Here is a 19,260-nt window from a genome sequence, read left to right on the forward strand (position 1 = left end):
CCTCTTCTTTATTGAGATAATAAGTCATTTTTTACTGCAGTATTGATAACTTTGCAGTTGACCTTACTTAAGCAGGAAAAATGCATGATGGTCTCTTGCAGAAAACCTCACTTGGTATCTTTTCCCACTCCAGCATTTATTGTGTTGAGTATTTCATATGTTTAACCTTTCAGCCACTTTCCTTTCTGCAGTTATGTTAATGCAGTTATGTTAAGATACTGTATAGGATGGTTCCTGATAAAATCGGTGCATTTCCCTCCCCCCCACCCCCAATTCTTCTCATGCTAAGAAAGAAAGATTTTTAGGGAAAATAACAAATGCCTGTGGTTAATTGGCCCTCATATTGTTCTGTTTTTCTTAATATATTAATATGTTTATTAACAGCTTGGCTCTTATTTTACTCTACTCCCAGCCTTATTGCCAGTCTGCCTCATTTTGTTGGAGTGTTCTTAAATACTTAGTACTTAATTACTTAATAAAACATCTGAGAATCCCCTCTAAAGGCCTTTGCATATTAGTATGAAGACTCTCCTTGGTTAATTAACTTTGTCACAAACTGCAGCAACTCCACTTTTCCCTTGTACGGCACACGAGAGCGCAGTGGCAGTGAACTTCCCATCGGTATTTCTTTGCAAGCTCTGTGCGCGTTTCCTTGGACTGCACTTTGACACGTGCCCTTGCTGCTGTGAATTCCCTCTCGGCGGAGCACGGTCTCTCTGAGAAAAGAGAAGGTGTTTGAGATTATTTGCTACAGAGAACTGCTCCTCTAACAATGTTGTACGCTTGTGTAAACCTCACGACTGGCTTCAGGCCTCGATGGTAATCTGCTTCAGCAGTTCAAGGGGTGGCAGATGCAACTTTGGTTGAGCAACACAGAATAAAGCAGTAGACTCGAAAGACGTTTTCTGGGGCAATGAGTGCATGAATGGCACATGAGCACACAAGCTGTGTCTGCTGGGGAAGCAGGCCTGTTGCTCTCATTGTCTGTGCCCGTTCCGGCAACTAGCAGATGGCTTTGTTTCATGATGGCCTGACGGTAAAAAAAAAAAAAAAAAAAAAAAAAAAACCCAAAAACTTCAGAACCAATGTGAAACCTCGTAGTGGCCACGGATACTTTGTGTGTTAACTTTGGTGATGCTGTTGTGCCTTATCCTGCAATTAGAGTTACTGGAAGGTACCATGGGCTCCCCCGGCATACTGCTGCGCGCACATTTCGGGTTCAAACTCTGCTCAGTTCCAGCTGGGTGTTAGCATGCTGGCCTGCAGCCCTCAGCCTTTGAAACTGCCTTTTCGCAGCACCTTGGTCCTGCTTAAAGATCCTCTTCCCACCCTCCCCCCAGACTGACTCGTTTCATCTGCACCCCTTGAAATCGGGAAAACGCCGTAACCGAATATGCGCATTGGTGGGGGTTGTGGGTTTCCCTGCGTGGAAAATGTCATCGCTGTTGTTCCAAATGTCTGTATTTTGGAGGTAATGCTGGTTTTCTCCCTTCCTCTTGCCTGTCATTTGCAGATGTTAATGCAGGAGAACGAGTTCAGACCAATAGTGTAGCTACAGCATCAGCCTCCAACTCCACCTGAACCGGTACCAAGCAGCCAGCTGCACAGGAAAAATCACCAGTAATTTGAGTCTTGCTCAGCAACACTGGTCACATTTGGAAAGAAAATTAAAAAGAGGAAAAAAAAAAAAACACACCAACAAACCAACCAACCTGTTCATTTTAGTGTTCAATTTTTTATTATTATTATTGTTGTTCTTATTTAACCTTGTAAAATAGCTATAAATACAAACCAGTTTCATTGTATTCTCACTCTGCAGGGTGTCCGGGGCAGGGGACTAGGTGGGGGGAGGAGGGAAAGCGGAGCAATACAACACACCAATGTCTCTCCCCTCGACAATCTCTTCATGTTGGAAGTTTGCTGTCGCGTGCTTCAGAACCAGGACTCTTGCCTCATGCCCCCTCCACAACCAAAAGAAGGAAGAAAAAGAAAAAAAAAAAGCAAAACAAAAAAAAACCCCACCCCCAAACCTCATTCTCTGCTGAAGTTTTTTTTTTTTAACCTCTTTTTTTATTTTCTTTTTAAGTGAAGTTTCAGACTTTGATGTAGTGCACAGCTTGAATTTGGTCGGGAGCTTAGCAGGGGTCATTCGACTGAGCTCAGCGTTCCTGTAAGCGAATCCATGTCCTAGGATGTCCGAAGAACTGCCCCGGCTCGGTAAGGGCAGCAGGCGACGTGGTAGGAAAATAGGTTGCCTGGGGTGGGAGGGGGGGAGGGTTTGCCGTGTGTCTAAGGCTTGAACCGCTAGTGGAAGACTTTCATTTTGGGGGCGGGGGGGGGTGGGGTGGCGAGGGGAGGGGGGGAAATCAGTGCTAGCAACGAAGAAACTTGCAGCTTCATTACGGGAACCGTCTATCAAGTGGGCTCTATATAATATAATACACACACATGCACGAAGGCGAGCGGTAGCGTTACAGGAGCAGCTCGTTCGCCTCGCCCGAGCTCCTGCCCCTCGCGTCGGGGGCCGGCGGAGGAGCCCAAAACGGCAGGAGGAGGTGGCCGTCGGCTCTGGTCTTCGGCAGAGAGGAGCGGACGAACAAAACCCTCCGAGGGGGCGGGCGCCCAGCTGGGGACGGTAAGGGACTTTTGGGAAAGTGGCCACTGTGAAAGCGTTTTTTCCCGTTGCCCGGTTTGAACAGGCTTCCCTTTCCCGAGATGGGTGCAGGAAAAGGACACCAGGGTTTATAATGTGAACTGTAACAGTCTACTGGTTTCTTTTGTAATATTTTTTTTAACTGCAGTTTTAACTTGCAGAATGCCACAGTCTATGATAGTTCTGATTTTAAATCCGCAGCTAGAATCTGTATTTAATTTCATCTTTTTTAACCTCCTGCTTTTTTGATCTCTATTTATTGATGCGTGTCACAGTTGCCATTATGTTTTTACATTGGTAGAATATTAATAAAATACACATCAGAGTGCTATCGACAGTAATTTGTACCTGCTGACTTGTAGACAGGCTGGCTATATATGAGTGTGTGTGTATGTATATTATATAAATATATACATGTATACATAGATACAATATTGCTTTTTTATTTTTGTCTACGATCTCGAAACAGTCTGATTGAAGCATGAGATGAGTGTTTGTTCTAGTCCATCTGTTTAGGGTTTGAGGTTTTTCCCCCTGTAGCGGTGAGTGGTGCAAGAGTCAAAGTCTGTGTTTCCGAAGTTAAAAGCAATATTCCTTGGGGAAGGGTCAGGTGAGGGACAGGATGCAGCTGCGATAGAGAAATAGCCTTTTGAGACCTGATCTTGTCCTGTACTTGAGGTCGGTGTCCGCTTGGGCCTTATACTCATTCGGAGAAACCTTAGTCACCTTGGTGCTTATGAGCTGTTATTTGACCTGTGGCTCTTTGAGGCAATCAGTTGGTTTTTTGACACGTACAGACCTTTGCGCAGCCCACGAGGAGCCAGCAGTAGCAGCTTGAGCAGACTCAGCCGCTGCAGGGCAGCAGGGGTTTCGTTCGTGAGCTCCGTACGTTTCCCCTTGTACAGCTTCCCCGCTTCGTGTGGGATTTCGAAACTGTCTCTTAGCAGCCCCACAGCAGATAAAAGCCTTGCCCTCTCCGTCCAGCCAGATGAACGGTGCGTTTTGGGGAGGGAGGAGCTGTGCCAAGAGGTGAGCGAAACCCTAGCGTGAAACTCAAAAACCCTTCCTTGCCCCCCTCACCAACCTGCTGTTGGACGAAAGGAAAGGGTTTCGAAGCAACTGTACTTCAGTTGTGGCTGCTTATGAAGGAAAACACACCTACGTTTAAAAACTGACGGCTTTCAAAATCCCGATACGCGCCCCAGTCCAAAGGGCTGAGGAGCCCCTTAAGGCAGGAAGGAGCTGTGGGCTAGCTCGTGTCCTGCACGGTAAGTCCCGGGGCTTGGTGGACCCAGTGATCCAAACGGGTTTGGGAGGCTCAAACCGTAGGAATGGATCCGCTTTACAGGCACGACTGCTGAAGCGTTGGCTGTGGACGCTCTTGTTCGGAGGCAGTAAATCACCAAGTCTTTAAAAAAAAAAAAACAAAAAGCAAAATAAGAAAGGAAAAAATTGCTGCTTGTTCTAGGAAATGTGGCTTTTTTCTCTTTACCTTTTCATTTAAGACTGGTGGAGGAGAGTTAAGAGCTTTTTCTCTCTAGTTTTGTGGATGTGCAGGCGTCTGTGTGTCTCGTGTGTGTGTTAGGTGGGAGGGGAGGGTCGGGGGGGCCCTGGTGGTTTTGTTTTATTTTATTTTTTTCAAGGATCATGGCAGGATCACAAACTCTTTTATACAAGTTAGATCCAGGTCTTTGAATAACCTTTTTTTGTAAATAAGGAAAAAAAAACAACAAAAAAAACAAAGCTCCTCACCAAATTCAAGCTTGTACATTATTATTTTTGGTTGTTTTTAAATTTTGAGTTTTATTGTTTTGTATGTAAATATGTGGACCCAGGAACTGTTATTAATGAGCAAAAAGTTACCGTTCAGGGCAGTGATTCTGTTTAATAATCAGACAAAATGTAGACGAGCTTTTTAAAGCCATATAGTTTTAACTCTGTACAGTAGGTACCGGCCTGTATTATTGTAACAATAACTCTAGCGATGTATAGTGTATCTATATAGTTTGGAGTGCCTTCGCTTCCATGATTTTTTGGATTTTATTTCCCTTTTTTGTTTTTTTTCCCCCTCCTTTATTAACGAAGTCCCCCACACGAAACCGCATCTTTGCTCCCCTGCTTTCTAACTCTTTGAGTGCTGTAAGGTTTCAGTGATACCACGATCAGTAGTTGGAACGAAAGGAAACCACGTTTATAACTCATTTCATTCGAGCCGTGGCTTTGCTCTGGATGTCTCGAAGTTGCCCCGTCCTGCCCTGTTGTCCCCCCCGCTAGCAGTGCCCGGTCGCGTTTTACACTTGCCCTCCGTCGCAACGAGTAGCCCCATGGCTAGCGGCGAGGTTCGACTTTGCTCGTCTGTCCCCAGTCCCTGCGCCCAGACGTCTGCCGGAGAGCAGCTTCCACCAGCCTCGGCTTTTCGCCGCTCCCTCCCTGCCGCGCCGGAGGGAGCGGACGGGGCTTCGCAAAACTTAAGGAAAAAAGGATCCCCTTTAGGAGGAAACCCTGCGTATTGTACAGTGATGGCTGTGCTCGAAGCTCTTTGGCTGCGGTGAGCTGGCACGAGGGGAGCGGGGGCATTACTGTAAAATAGCAGGGCGTTTTTTTCCCGACGAGGGGACGTCTCGTCCTCTTCGCCCTTTTCCCCCACGCTCCTCCCCGAAGTCATTTTTATTTTCTTAAGATGATAAGTTTAACATTACTCTTAATTTCTTGTGCCCAGCACGAAGGCCTTGTTTCTAAAACTAGTTTGCTTGTGTTTACTACCTTGTTAGTATTCCACATAAGATTGTCTTGAATGGGAAAACACTTAACTCTTTACCAAACCAAAGGTTGCTGTTTTATTTTGAAGCATCTCGTGTTCATTCCAGTGAAGCAGAGGCTGCACTTTCTTTCTGGTGACACGAAGGTCAGTGATGTCAAACTTTTTGACAGTCCACTCAGAACTGTTACTCTTTTATTTTACTCTCTTTGGGGCTTGTTTTTAATGAAGTATGGTCTTGATCTGTCATTGTATCCACTCTGCAATTGCATAGGTCTCTGAGGTGGGATCGGGTGCAATCTGTGTCCCCTATTGGACGTCCAGTCAAGACACTGATGTTCTTAATATTAAACTTATCTACCTTACTAGGAAAAAAAATGAACTACAAAGGAAAATTGGCTAATAGAAGATCCCTGGTTGCTTTTTCATGAATTTTGAAGCAAAGCTTCAGCTGAAGTACTGGCAGGTGCCTGCAACTTTTAACTCGTGATGACTTAAAATTTTCCCAGGCTTTCGGGACTTACTCCGAAAAATAAAAATAAAGCAGTCTGTCAACCTCTCCTGTATTAGGAATCTCAGCCACTGCAGTTAAAAAGAAAAAGCCAATAATGAAAAGCACAGTAGAGTATTCAGTCCAGGGCCTACCTTTTTGGAGACTATTGAAAAGGTATCCCTGGGGTTCCAGTTTATTTCCACAGGGCTTTTAGCCAGTTTTGTTCATAGTTCGTTTCGTTTTGCAACACTGCAATAACAGCAAAACGACAAGAAAGGAAAACAGTACCTAAGGGGTTAGCTTGAGAAAAGTAGCTTCCTTGTGTTGGTCTTTCTCAATTTATTTTTAATATATATATATATAAAATATATTTATATATATATAATTTGCTTGCCTGTAAAATTTGCGTTCATTAATGTGTTGCTGATGGATCACTTGGGCCTGTACACACCAATTAGCGTGACCACTTCCATCCTAAAAACAGAAATCTAAAATATATATATATATATTAAGGACTGTGGGTTGTATACAAACTATTGCATACACTTGTGCAAATCTGTCTTGATTAAAGGAAAAGCAAAACCTGTATAACATTATTACTACTTGAATGCCTCTGTGACTGATTTTTTTTTTCATTTTAAATATAAACTTTTTTTGTGGAAAGTATGCTTAATGTTTTATTATTTCCCCTGCCCCATTCCCCTTGTAAATATGTTTTGTTCTGTGTGACTCGGTTCGGAAATAGTTAACTGGTACTGTAATTTGCATTAAATAAAAAGTAGGTTAGCCTGGAAATGAAATTTAAAAATACAAAGTGTGTGGTCTTTATTTCAAAAACTTGCCCCTTTCTCTCCTCCTCCTGTCTTCCTTCTCCACCCCTCACTCCTCGCCCTCACACCTCTTTCCACTCCGCAAGAATAGGTGGACATGAATCTTTGTAATAATAATAATAATAAAAAAAACACACAAGAAATAAGCATGTTTTCTTAAATAAGCTGTGTTATTCCATGATATTTTTCCAAGAGATGCCAGCTTGTCTATGATACCGTTTGATTTGATGGAGAGAGGAACCCTGGGACATTATATTTCAAATCAAGCACAGCCAATCTTCCTTTACTGTCCACCTATAGATACAAACTTGAGAACCTGTGTAACCTGCTGGCTTTGAATACTGCACTTACTTTTTTTTTTTTATTTGATCCCATTAGTAATGTTATTTGGTGGTGATCTGTAAAGTTTGTCAAGACCACGTCCAGTGGACCGTTCCTCCAGCAAATCAGCACGTAGCTATCTGAGTTGGGTTTCCGGTACTGGATAATGTATGTATTAAACATGACATGTCTATTAGCGCAAAAAAAAAAATAAAGTAAAATAAACTTTTTTGGGCTGGCTGACCTGGCCAAATCCGTTCTGTCGCTATCCTAAAGGCTAGATGCGAGGTCATGTGACTGCTGCTTCAATAAAAACAAATTTATATTGCAAAGAGGCTCCTCTTGGTTTATTCATGTGACGGAAGCTGCTCTTACAGTTGTCTGAATGAAACCTTGCTTGTTTGACTCCAGGCTGTCCTGGCTGGAGCCTCTTCTCTGGAGCCGCTCGGATGCGGGTGCATCTCAAAAGAGAGGTGGGGAGGGTGACACAGCGCAGGTGGCTCAGTGGTGCTCAGGACCAGCATGTGTTTGAGGGGAGACACGTGGGACCTTGAGACAGCTCCTCAGCAAGGAGAACCTGGTTGTTCATAGAAAGACTGTATGTGCCAGAATTTGACTGGGACCCTGGAGAAAATGTTACTGGGGCTTATCTGTTATTATTGGATTATCTGTTGCAAGACAGTGGTGATGCCTGGTGGTTCCCTTGCTTGCTGGACTGGACAGCCACCTGGATTGGGACCCTTGCTACCCTTGATGTGTCAATGCTGCAAGTGTTGCATTAGACTCTGCTCTGCTCCTTTCTTTGCTTGCTCATCCTCACCCCTCCCCGAGCCTTTGGGCCTGTTCCCATCCTTTCTGAGCGCTCTTGGAGCCTGCCTGCTTCCTGGTGATGTGTCCATCAGCTGCAGTGTCCTGGCCTCGGCTCCCTTGCAGCAGGCTGAGGCAGCCCTTCTCGCTCTGCGCGTGCTGTCCCATGGCTTGCTCACCTCTGACTTGGACATAGCTTGCGCAGAGAGGCTCGGAGGGAGATGAGCTCCACTTCCTCCCGCAGCTCCTCTGCCCCCAAACTGCAGAACAAGTGACGGGGGGGTGCTGGTTGTCCCTATTCCAAGCTGGTGGCCTTGAAGTCCTGCCAACACTGTGTCATCGGGGCTGTTTCCTGGTGTTGAGATGGAGATGGAGGAAGCAGCCAGTTGCAGGAGCAAACGTGGCCTTGATCAGAGTTGTGGACCCAGAGCCCAGGGAGGAGGATGAAGCTTCGGGGAACAATGGCCAGGGCTAACACAGACCAGGGACTTCAAAAGGAAGATGCTTGGTGAGCCATCCCCACCGCCATACGCACACCCCAGGCTTCCCCCTCCTCAGAAGGCCCTGCTGACCTGATATGGTTTGTCCAAAGCTTGAGTGACTTGGATGGCTGACTGAACTGGTAGCAGCAGGGACAGGGGGGAGCTGGGGAGTGGGGCTGGGGCAGCAGGGCTGGCCGGGGGCAATGGCAGCCCCATGAGAGGAGGGTGCTGCGGAAAGGGGCTGCAACGGCAGCTGTGTCCTCTGAGCCAGGTGCTGCCCGTGCATCGGGGGGAAGCACCAGCAACCGGTTTCCACACAGACCGAGCAGAAGATACGACAGCGATTTCTGGCCACGGCGGAGCCCCTGACTCCTGGAGGACGCTGCTGGGCAAAAGGCGGTGGAAAGCAAAGCGGCCACTCTGGAAATGCTGAGCATCGCCAGCCAAAAGAAGACCCTGAGGAGTTTTGCCAGCCGTTGGCAAGAGGTGAGCCATAGCTGAGTGCAAAACTAGCCTGGTCTGGGGAACCTTCAGCCTTGCCGAGGCCTCTTCAGCTGGGCCTTGGGCATTGCAGCCCTTTCTGTGTCCTGCTGGGCACAGGCGAAGAGGGTGCTGGGAGGGGGGGAGGGCGGGGAGTGACAGGCAGAGCTTGGGCACGTGGGCATCACCATGGCAGGGGGCTGCTTGTGCCCACCCGCGCCCCGGCTGCCTGTAAAGCTGCGCCTTTTCCACCGCCGAGAGGCAAGGCCAGGCCCTCTTCCGGGCCTGGGAGACGCAGTGCTGTGGTAGCCCTGCTATTCCTGGGCCCTGATAGTGTAAACCTTTCTCTTCTTCCTCTCAATCTGCAGCCCTTGAAGCAGCAGACACCCCCTCCCCGCCCCCGGCCCCAGCCCCAGCTCACTAAAGGGGTGGTTGGTCTTTTTTTGTACAAACTCTGCTGCTCTGGAAGGTGCTCAGGTATCAGGATGAAGGGGTCAGGGAGTTGGCACCAGCCCGTCCAGTTCAGAAGCAGGACACACAGAGGGCAGCTTCCCCACCTCCTCATGTCATCGCCTCGCCGTAACCCAGGGATGGCCTGAGTTTCATTTGCGTGCTGAGAGCAGGGGGGTTGCTCTGCTCAACCAAGCTGGCCCCTGGCATCAAGGTGGCCAAGGGCATCTGCAAATACATTGCTCTTTGAACTACAGCGCCTCTGTAAATTGGGTTTTTATTGATTTAAGGTTTACCCCTTACGGAGAGTTTGCTATAATCCTCAGTATTTAAAAAAAAAAAAAAGATACCCTCCCCCCCCCCAAAACCGACCACACACTGGTGCCTCATGTCTCTTTTAAATTCCTCTCACCTCAACTGCAGGTTGCTAGCTCTTGTGCGTTGTCTTTGCACACAAAACTCTTGCTCCAGCCTCAGTTCTCTGTACTGAACGTTAGTGCCCCTTGGCCAGGACCAAATTACCTCGTAATGTCTTGCTGAGCTGAATAGAAGTGGGTCTTCAGCTCCTTCACTGCATGGCATCTAGTCTCTCCAATTGTTTTTAACATCCTTCTTGAGCAAGGGACTTCAGTACTGGCCAGAGCCTGCCTAATACAGACTCACCAGTGTCACATACAAACACCAGAGAGCATCTTGCATCTAGTTCATCTACGTATCCTGAGGACTGCAGTCACCTTTTCGTGTGGAGGGCTGCAGTTGTCCAGTTTATCCATCACTCCCTTTGTAATCCCTGCAAACATTATTGGGTGGGACTTTTATAGTTTCTTCCACATCACCATTTAAAGAGAAACGCTGAAACACCTTAGCATCAAGAACTAGGCCCCCCCACCTTTCCCCTCAACTTTCCAGGGAGCAAGCTGTCCTGTTCGAATTCCCCATCTGAAAATACCTTTTGAGACCTATCTGTTAACCAGGTTCAAATCCACTTGCTTGTTGGTCACAATGCCTTTGAATCATTTTAAACGCTAATCCAAATGCAAAGTCGTACCAGGCTGAATGTTACGAAAGACTGTTTCGTTGACGTACTTTGTCTTTATCAACCAAACTTCTCACCATCTGGGTCAAAATTAAAAGTCTGTGTCAAGGCTACTGACACCATTTGTTATCTGGAAGGTGGCAGCTTTCAGGCTGCTTCTGGTAAGGTCCAAATTGCTTTCTCTTTTTGTCAGAGAAGAAAAAGGGCCACAAAGGAGGAAGAAAGAAAGAACTACAAAATCTGGAGGGGCAAGTGAGAGTGCTGCAGTTTCAGTGTCTGAACCTTGGAGTCCAGTCGCTGGGAGACAGCAAGCCCAGCAGATGGTACACAGCCTCATGAGCCAGTCTTGAACCTCACTTCACTCCCTTGGCTCTGCAAAGAGTTTGGCTGGGTCGTTGTCCTGTCTTCTCTGGCTAGTCTTGGGGAGGTGATATTGCTGGCAAAGACACAGCTGCTCCAGCTGTGCTTACTTTGCTGAACCAGTCATGCCTGAAGGCTGCAGGATCAGACCTCTCCTGCTGCCTAGCCAAGCTCTGATGAGAAATAAAGATATGTGGGTAGCAACACCACACTGGGGCACAGCAGGAAACCCAGGCTCATGTCTTGGTGTGAGCATTATACAACACCTGAGGTGTTCGAACAGCAAGCAATCCCCCAGATAAATCTGTGCTGTGTGACATCTCCTGGGCCTTAGTCCCTGCCAAAGGACCTACTTGGGTGAGGAAGGGCTGCCCAGCACAGGCAGGGACGGTCCAGCATTGCCTAACTTCAAGAAGAGCTTGGGGTGCCTCTTGGGCCACGCAGGCTTTGTAGCCCGTAGCACCGCTGCTGGGCTCACAGCCTGCTGGGAGGCACCACTGGCTGTCAGTGCCTGGGCGACTTGCTCATGCCCATCAGAGGAGACAGCAAATGTGCCAGAGCCATAAGGGAGAGATGGCCTTTCACAGCAAATGCCTGCCTTTGGTCAATGCAGAAAGGCAGTCCTGGACCTTGTTGCATCCCCAGCTAACTCCTAATGTCCTGGACACAAGTGTTCTCTTCCTAATATGTCCTACTCTGAGAGCCCATGGACCTTCCTCTCCTGGCTTGGCACAGGGTCATCAAGAGTGGAGGCAGCAGCTACCCAGCATCTGAACCGGCAAGGTTCAGCCCTTGCAGGATGCCTGCCTCTTTGCTGCCTTGTTGACCAGACCAGGTGCTTGCTGGGGTTTGCACAGCCTGGCGAGTCTCCCATAGAGTTAAGGGAATGAAGCCCTTCTTTTTCAGGGATTCCCTGCTCTCTGAAGCACCCAGCTCTGCATGCCCCTCAGGGACAAAGCTGGATCTTCTGGAAGAAGTAGATGAGGAACAAACAACATCTTCCCTTGTGGAAGCTTGCAAACGGCTGCAGTAAAGCATTTGTAGTCAAGATGCTCTGTTTGGTGAGCCACAGCAGGAGAACTGCAGAGAGAGCCTACCTTTGGCCAGGGCTTCCTGCAAAGCCCTCTTGCTTGCCACTGCTACGAGTGAGAAAATGTGACGGAGGACAAGGCAAACCTTGTCTCCAGGCAGAGCTGCCTGGCAGAGGACAGCCTTTTCCTGATGGGGAGCCTTGAGCCCTGCATACAGTAGCAGGCCTCTAGGGTCTGGGCACCTGGTGGATTTCTAAATAGAGAATTTTGTTTTCTGAGTGAAGTTTTCAAAAGCCGGTGAAACCTACTAGTCAGTACAGGACTCTAGCTTAGCCTGGTGCTTCGATGCCCTGTGTTTTATGCCATCATCTCCACGTGGTCAGCATTCATAGGGTACAGATGTCTGGGCTGCTGACACATGCATGCATCACAAGTCGTATCAGAGGAAGGCTGGAGCTGCAGGGAGTGAGATAGGGTCAGATACGCGGTGGGAATGGCATGTGAACTTGAGAGGAAACAAGAAGCATTTATCCTCCTTTCACCAACACCTTGACTGCCTCATGTTTCCTGTGGCGTAAGCGCAGGCATATCTTTCTTCTCCCTTCAGCAGCTCATTCACATCGCCAAACCCTTTGCCAGACAAAAGTGCTTAGGAGACAGATGGTGATTGTTGGAAAAACCCGCACTGCTTGAGGGCATTTTTGCTAGTGACCAGCAGGAAATCATCCACGATATTTGAGTGATTGTCAGTTGTTAGTAGTCCTGGGAAATGAAGGGAGCTGGGGAGTATTTGGACCATCTCAGTTGTACTTCATTCCTCTTCTAAGATTTTTATTTCATGGCATCAAGGCTAGGAATGGGCTGGTCAATGGAAGCTAGTTCTGCTGGAGACTGCAAATTTGGGGTCTGTACAGCACTGAAAGATGGTTTACATTTGGCTAGAGGCAGAGGCAGTGTGGAATTAGAAATTATGTGACCAGATGGAGAAAGAACTACATAGGTAAGGAACGAGGTCACCAAGCCACACGCTCATAGTGTTTGTAAGATGCTTTAATTACAAGGGCTGGCTATTACTAGCTCATAAAAAGAGGGAGATTCATTCTTAGGATCAATCCTTCAGCAGCTTAAGGAGAGAGAAGCGAATGCAGCTCTTCAGTCTTCCTAACGCCAGCGAGAGCTGCTGCTTTCTAAATGGTAGAGAGGTAAAACGGTCAGTGAGAAGATGCTGGTCCAGTGAGGTATTTAGGACAGCAGAAATTTAAGTACTTTCTCAGTTTAGAGGCTACACAAGAGCACTGGTAATATATTTCAGGCTTTTTGCTGCATCTGTATTCAGAGCAGAGGTGTCACGCACGCTCAGTGCTGATGTTATCACCATGAGCAACAGCACTGGATCCTTGCTGTACAACTGCAATTAATTATCTCAGTGCAATTTGCATTGCAGGTAGCACCACATGCTTCCAGCCTCCACCCCAAAGAAGAGGCTTTACATCCCTGCTCACCATATTGACCAGAGAGCTCCAGAATGGGCAAGGAGTGCAGGTTTCCATGAAAACTCCTTGCTGGTGGAAGGACGAGACTGTGATAAATCTCAGGTAGCTGGGCATGGGCTGGCCTGTCCAACAGGTCCAACCAGCTGTGGATTAGCAGCTAGCTGCAACGGTGAGTGTTTGCAGGGGCAGCCACAGCTCTAAGGTCTGGTGGGGACTGTGTGCTGAGCCAGGCTGGCCAGGGAGGGCACCGTCCCTGAGTACAGTGTCCTCTGTAAATACAGATGATCAGCCCAGGAAGGAAATGGGACATCCCTTCCAAGTGCTACATGAAGGACAGGGCTTTGGCATGTGGGAACAGGCCAAGAGAAGTAGCTTGGACTCCAGCCACATGAGTTGGAGGAAGAGGTGTGTGGGGTTGACACAAGGTGTGGGAGGGAAGGAAGAATGACAGGGAATGATATTATCAGAGCAGAAAGCCGGAGCTGTCTCTCCTCCCTAAGTTTCAGCATACACCCTTTGCATTGAACTTCTGAGGTTATCTTTCTCATGCAAACGGTGCGGTGCCTGTTTGCTAGTTCAAATGCTTTCCCTACCCATTTTCACTCCTAGCAGTGGCTGTGAGGAGAAGTGGAGAGGTGGGGGCTTCTGTCCAGAGCACCCTCCCAGCCTCCTCAAAGCCCTGTACTGCTGCGTGGGAGGGGTCCCACTAGCCTTTGGGCCTCTCTCTGATGCCTGCAAGACTGCAGGATGGGTTGTGTGCCCACTGCAGATCTGCTCTGTGGTCAGGGCTTGGCAGGGAGCCTCAGTCCCAGGTGCTCTGTTCCAGCAGTGCTCAGGTTTGTAGCTCTCCTAAGCCTGGGTGAGGAGTACCCCCCTCCCCCGCCCCCTCCAGCTACTGCGATCAGGCTCCCCATACTGTCATGTAAACAGTGCTAGTCCTCTTGTCCATCCAGAGATCTTGCAGGGTTTATCTGGTAAATTAAACGGTGCCAGGGAGCATTTCTAGGCACCGGAATGTGACTGTCTTATGTTAGATCGTCCCTGGCATGGTTTTCAGACAGGGTCTTCCACCACTCTCCTAACTGACTAATTGCTTGACACAGTCTGGGAATTACCGTGGACTAGGGACTGTTTCCAACTGGCATGTCATGCACAGCCTCTCTGTTTTGGAAGGTAAGAGAACAGCACCCTGTTAAGGCTGTTCTGTGCTTGTTGGTCTCACTGCCCAGCATATTTAGTTTAGTAATATACATGTACACTTTATGTCTCAGGAAATCAGCATTTCTGGCAAATGTTCAAAACAATTCCTGCATCCCTAGTGGGATGGAGTACATGAGTATGAAAAAAATAGCACCTCTTCCAAGCCCAGACCCGCCTCTGGAGGGCACAAACTTGAGGAAGCTGGTGGATGCTGAGAAAATACTGACTCGTCATCCAGAGAAGTACAGTAAGAGCTGTATGAACAGGCTTTTGGCTGAAGGAGGGGAGACAAGACTGGGAGGAGGTGGAGTTAATATCAGGGCAGTCAGGCCTTGCTGAAAGCCTTTGGCACGTGAGGACTATACCTGTAGGGTTGTCCGCCACCCTTCCCTCCCCACCCCCGGCATCCTGCCACTTCCCGATTGTGCGTGGGCTGAATTTAGCGCAATAAAGTAGTGAGCAGACCCTGAGCGCTTGTGAGATGAGGAGCAGAGAAAACAGCAGTGCTCAGAAAGTGGCAGGAAGTCTTTTAACAGCACTATGGCCAGGTCTACAGCAGCAACTTTCTGATGGTCCTGTGGCTTTTGAGGGAGGCAGGAGAGATGGTAGAGCATGGGTTTGTTGTGTTTTTATGCTGCCAAAAATGCAGATAAAGAGTCCAGGGAAAAAGGTGTGTCAAAAGTCCTTTTGGCTCATCTGAACTGTGGTTATAGCAGAAGGATTTCCTAGTTCCACTCTGCAAGAGCCTTACCAGCAAAGAAGACCTAAGACAATTTGCATTCATTCATTTACTCCTAGCGACCAATTATTAACCATTCCCACAGTCCCCTGCGCACTGACTGCATTTTGTCCAGTCTCTTTGGGTTCAGCCAGTCTCCCGCACCTGTCAGGATACACAAGCAGGCTCTGCAGCACAGCCAGGCTCCCTCCCGGGGGCAGCTGGTGAAAGAAAAGCAGGACAAGCGGAATTTCCCCAGTGTTCCCACTTTATTGGTGCAGCCCTGGAGGCATCTGCTGTATTTGCTTCAGATACGAGCTCCTCCCCAGGGTAGTTCTGGCTCCTGCTAGGAGAGGGAATGGTTCATTCTCCTGTTGTTGATTTATGATCCCAGTTCCCTCTCACTGTGCTAGCTTTCGTCCTCAAAGCATATTCAGCAAAGCCTGAAAAAGACCTGCACGCGACAATTGAAAGCAGTTTCTAGAGCAGAATTCCTGGAGGAATCCTGCCATGGCCTTCAGTTTATGCGCTATGCAACGTCATGCGGAAAAGGCTGTTTTATCCTGACAGTGTGCCTTGAAATCGTAACAGAAGCCAAGACATTTATAGCTCAGCCTGTGCATAGCATCCGGAGTCCCCTGCCCCCTCGCTGTCATGCAGAAGGCTGTATCACTGGAGAAGACCTGAACACAGAAACACCTATGTTCATTCCCACGCATGTTAGAACACTTCAGGTCTTTTTAAACCCATATCATATTGTATGATAAGCCACATGGAGAATGTTTATTTCAGCATATGATCTTAGAAACACAGTAAATGCTTCACTGGATTGGTCTTCCTACTTTACTGTTTTGCTGCCTCAAGTTTTCCCTGTCTCTCTTATTACAGTGCAGCTTGTGATTCATGTTACCCCCTCTCTTTTAATCTGGCTAAATTTGTCCCAGGTGGCCTGAGGCAACAGAGCCAATACCCGATACAGCCTCTCTTCTCACAGTGCTAAGAGTGCGTCTTTCAGTGTTTTTTCCATTTGCTACTTTCACTTTTACTGACTAGCTACTCACGCTATGAGAATTTCTCAAAGGCCCTCATCCCTAAAAGGATCATCACAGAATCCTAACAGGATCTCATCCCCAATCTTGGACTCATGTCTGCTTCTCCAATACTTACATGGGCTGCCCGGTGCCTCTGAATCAGTGACCTAGAGCCCAGCAAAGGTTTCTTGGTGCAGCTCTCTCAGTTTCCTCTCTCCAATTCTTATTTGCAGCTCAATGGAATACTGGAGTATTCAGTCATTTTCTTGGTTGTTTTCCCTCTCTCTTTCTCCCCCATCCCCTCAAAAATCCACAGAAAAGAGGCCTGGTGCAAATTTTTTCTAGGAACGCTCTAGTAAGCCTGAATTTTTAAAGAGCTGCTGGTTTGTCTTTTGAAGGGATACAGGTATGTTTGGAATTAGTTAGCTGGACTATACCTGACACTTTACAGACAGAATACCTGGAACTCGGCTATCAGTTACAGGGGCAAATGATGGAAGTGCACAGATATCAGTCCATTATCAGCGAGAGCTAATACTGCTTTTGGCTGCATAGATAGTAGCTAGAGCATCAATGATTAAGCATTTTGGGTGTTTAGTTGTGGCTGTGCCCATTCCTCCAAAAAACTGGTGCATTTGATGTTGGTGCTGGTGTAAATGTAGGTTTGAGATGCTAAACCCACAGATCTCAAGAATTTTTGACAGGTGAATGCTCAAGAGCTGTGCAAGTCCCTGACAGCTCTCTGATCAGATGCACTGCGCCTGTCTTCAGCCTGCTGATTTCTCACATTCTGAGTTGGAGCACCCCCATGCTTGCAAACAAGGCAAAATCAGCCTCCTTTTTGCATAGCCTTATCGAGTCAGAAAGCCAGAGTGACTAACAGTGTGCTCCCTGTTCTAGGAAATAGGATTTTTGCCAGAAATGTTCTCCTTTGGGATGAGCAGAAGCTGGAAGAGGTCAGCCCACAGAGTAACATTTCTGGAAAAGCCATGAGCGCTGGCTAGTGGGTTCTTTGCACAAGTTATGTTCAGCCCCCACATCATTCTGCTAATCACCTACCTTTAGTTATTAGCACCAGACACTGCCGGCCTGGCAGGAACCACTCTGCTGAGCTCATCAAGGGCTAACTATGTGAAAAGATGATGCAAGATCTGACCCTTGCTAGTAGCTAGTAGCCTGTCAAAGGTAGTTTTCATTCATCTTCAGTGCTTATTAACAGTAGAACTAACGCAGGAATCCATTCGTTGCTTTACTCAACTAAGTCAGTCAGTAGGATATGCTTGAGAAAAGATGTTATGTATGGTCTCAACTCAAAATCTCCCACTGCTAGAACATTTTTTCATTTAATGCTCTTGATGCAAGGAACCACCATCAAAAGCTCAGGTGCAGAACTCTGTAGGTCTGTGCCAGGAGGACAAGCAAGGGATGCTAACACTGAATCTCTCTCTTTAACTTCTTCTAGTAATTAGAAGAGGTAACTTAGCAAAGCAGTGTTTTAAATGCCCCTTTGTGGGTCAGCCAGTAAAGTATTCAAAGCTAGATTATGGCGGGGGGTGGGGGGGGGGAGGGTTGGATGGAGGATGACACATTGAAATGTACACAGAGTGGCTTCAGGACAACAGTGCTGGCAGGAGGGATAGTCCAAAGGAGAGAGATGCTTTTCCATCCTAGATGCCCTGAAAAAAGTAGATATAATGTGCTTCCCTCTCCTTCTCTGTGCTCTGAGCTCAAATCACAGAGGGGAAAGGAAACTCACCTTGCTCATCTGCTGTCTCTAGGAGGCTGTGGCATCTGTGTCTGATACATCTGAACGTGTCTTTGCTGTCTCTCCTGGGCTTTCATCGCCCAGAAGTTTAGATAGTTCATGTGCGACTGGGATGGAGTAAGTGCTATCTGTTGCACTCAGTCCACTAGTTGTCCAGCTTGAAGCAGTGCTAGCTGTCGCAGCAGGGGAATCTCCTTTTATCTCGCTGGCAGACATCTCCTGATGCAACGCTAGATCGGCCACTACTTTCTCTGTGTCTCTGTGGATGATCTGATGAGCAGCATTGATGTGTTTTCTTTGCGACTGCCTCACTGTTCATAAAAAGAGGAAAGGCTTTTACTTGGAAAGGTATGGCAAAATGTTCTCTGTAGGGGAGAAGGGAGGGATAGCTTTTAGCCTTCTGCAGCTGTGGAAAAGCTGATTTCAGGGGGGAAAAAAAAAAAAAGATGCCCTTCTGACTCTGCCCAATAGGGTTCTACTGCCACCTAATAGCAGCAACCAACTTTGCACTTCCCTTTGAAGACAACCCCCGACAGCGGGAAGCACAGCCAAAGTGTTTTCCTTTCCAGCTTAGGGTAGAATTGCTCAGGATCTAGTCAGGCTTTAAAATAACTTCTCCTTCAGTGTCTGTTAACTGCAGCAGATCTCTGGAAGACAGCAGCTGAAATTTGCCCTCTCCTATATCACAATTCTGCGTGCACAGAGAAACTGTTACAGAGTTGAAAAACAAACCCGGAGACAGTATAGACTCATTAAGTCACCTACGTTATCATCTCCCTTTCACTACTATAGGCTTGTTCTTTGCTGTGTTTTACAGTTTTCATCCAATCTAGTTTTTATATATTTCCAGCCCATCTCTTGGGAGCTAATTACCCAAGCTAAATCATTCACCTTGCAGTTCTCGCCTCTTCATTTTGTTCTCCTCACTGTTCTTCATTCCCTCTTTTCCTTACTAGCCTTAAGATGTTGGTAAACCAACATTAGGACTGAAATACTGTATGCTTGTAAGGAGGGGGTGGGGAGCATCGCAGGAATAAGCTGTGGTTCCACTCGCGTCACTTCCCTGCAAAAGTCCAGGACTTTCTTGTGATTTTGGTCTGTTGACACTGTAAGACTGAGCTGTATTTTGCCGCTGAACTCTGAATCACTGGTGCCTTGCATGTGTCATGTGGTCCAGTGTACTGTCACTGCAACAGTTCAGACAGACCCCCCCCCCACTTGCTGACTCAGTTGCTGAACTTTACTAAGCCATCCTTTTTATGCTCTGTCCATCTCCCAGATTCATTCAGTTGACAATGAAAACAGCTGGATCTAACACGCATTTCATAAGCTGCCCTTCACCAGCCAGCTCT

General features: G+C 47.5%; 2 protein-coding genes across 4 annotated transcripts in view; one reads left to right on the forward strand and one right to left on the reverse strand.

Moving 5' to 3' along the window:
* Window positions 1–7,387, forward strand: part of GSK3B (glycogen synthase kinase 3 beta) — a 152,192-nt gene extending 144,805 nt beyond the window's left edge. For both annotated transcript variants that reach the window (XM_068958145.1, XM_068958154.1), the window contains one exon: window positions 1,514–7,387. In XM_068958145.1, coding sequence (XP_068814246.1) covers window positions 1,514–1,581 — 68 coding nt within the window. In that variant the 3' untranslated portion in view covers window positions 1,582–7,387. The remainder of the gene's footprint in view (window positions 1–1,513) is intronic.
* Window positions 7,388–12,734: 5,347 nt separating this feature from the next.
* CFAP91 (cilia and flagella associated protein 91) overlaps window positions 12,735–19,260 on the reverse strand; it is a 35,645-nt gene continuing 29,119 nt past the window's right edge. The window contains exons 17-18 of one of the 2 annotated variants that reach the window (XM_068958169.1): window positions 17,900–18,219; window positions 12,735–12,888 (exon numbers count right to left, since the gene is read on the reverse strand). In XM_068958169.1, the coding sequence (XP_068814270.1) occupies window positions 17,918–18,219 (302 nt within the window). In that variant the 3' untranslated portion in view covers window positions 12,735–12,888; window positions 17,900–17,917. Of the gene's footprint in view, window positions 12,889–15,367; window positions 17,820–17,899; window positions 18,220–19,260 lie in introns of those variants that run through there. The other variant, XM_068958164.1, reaches the window with a different exon arrangement.

The sequence above is a fragment of the Struthio camelus genome, chromosome 1 (genome assembly GCF_040807025.1).
Source record: "Struthio camelus isolate bStrCam1 chromosome 1, bStrCam1.hap1, whole genome shotgun sequence".
Lineage (NCBI taxonomy): Eukaryota > Metazoa > Chordata > Aves > Struthioniformes > Struthionidae > Struthio > Struthio camelus.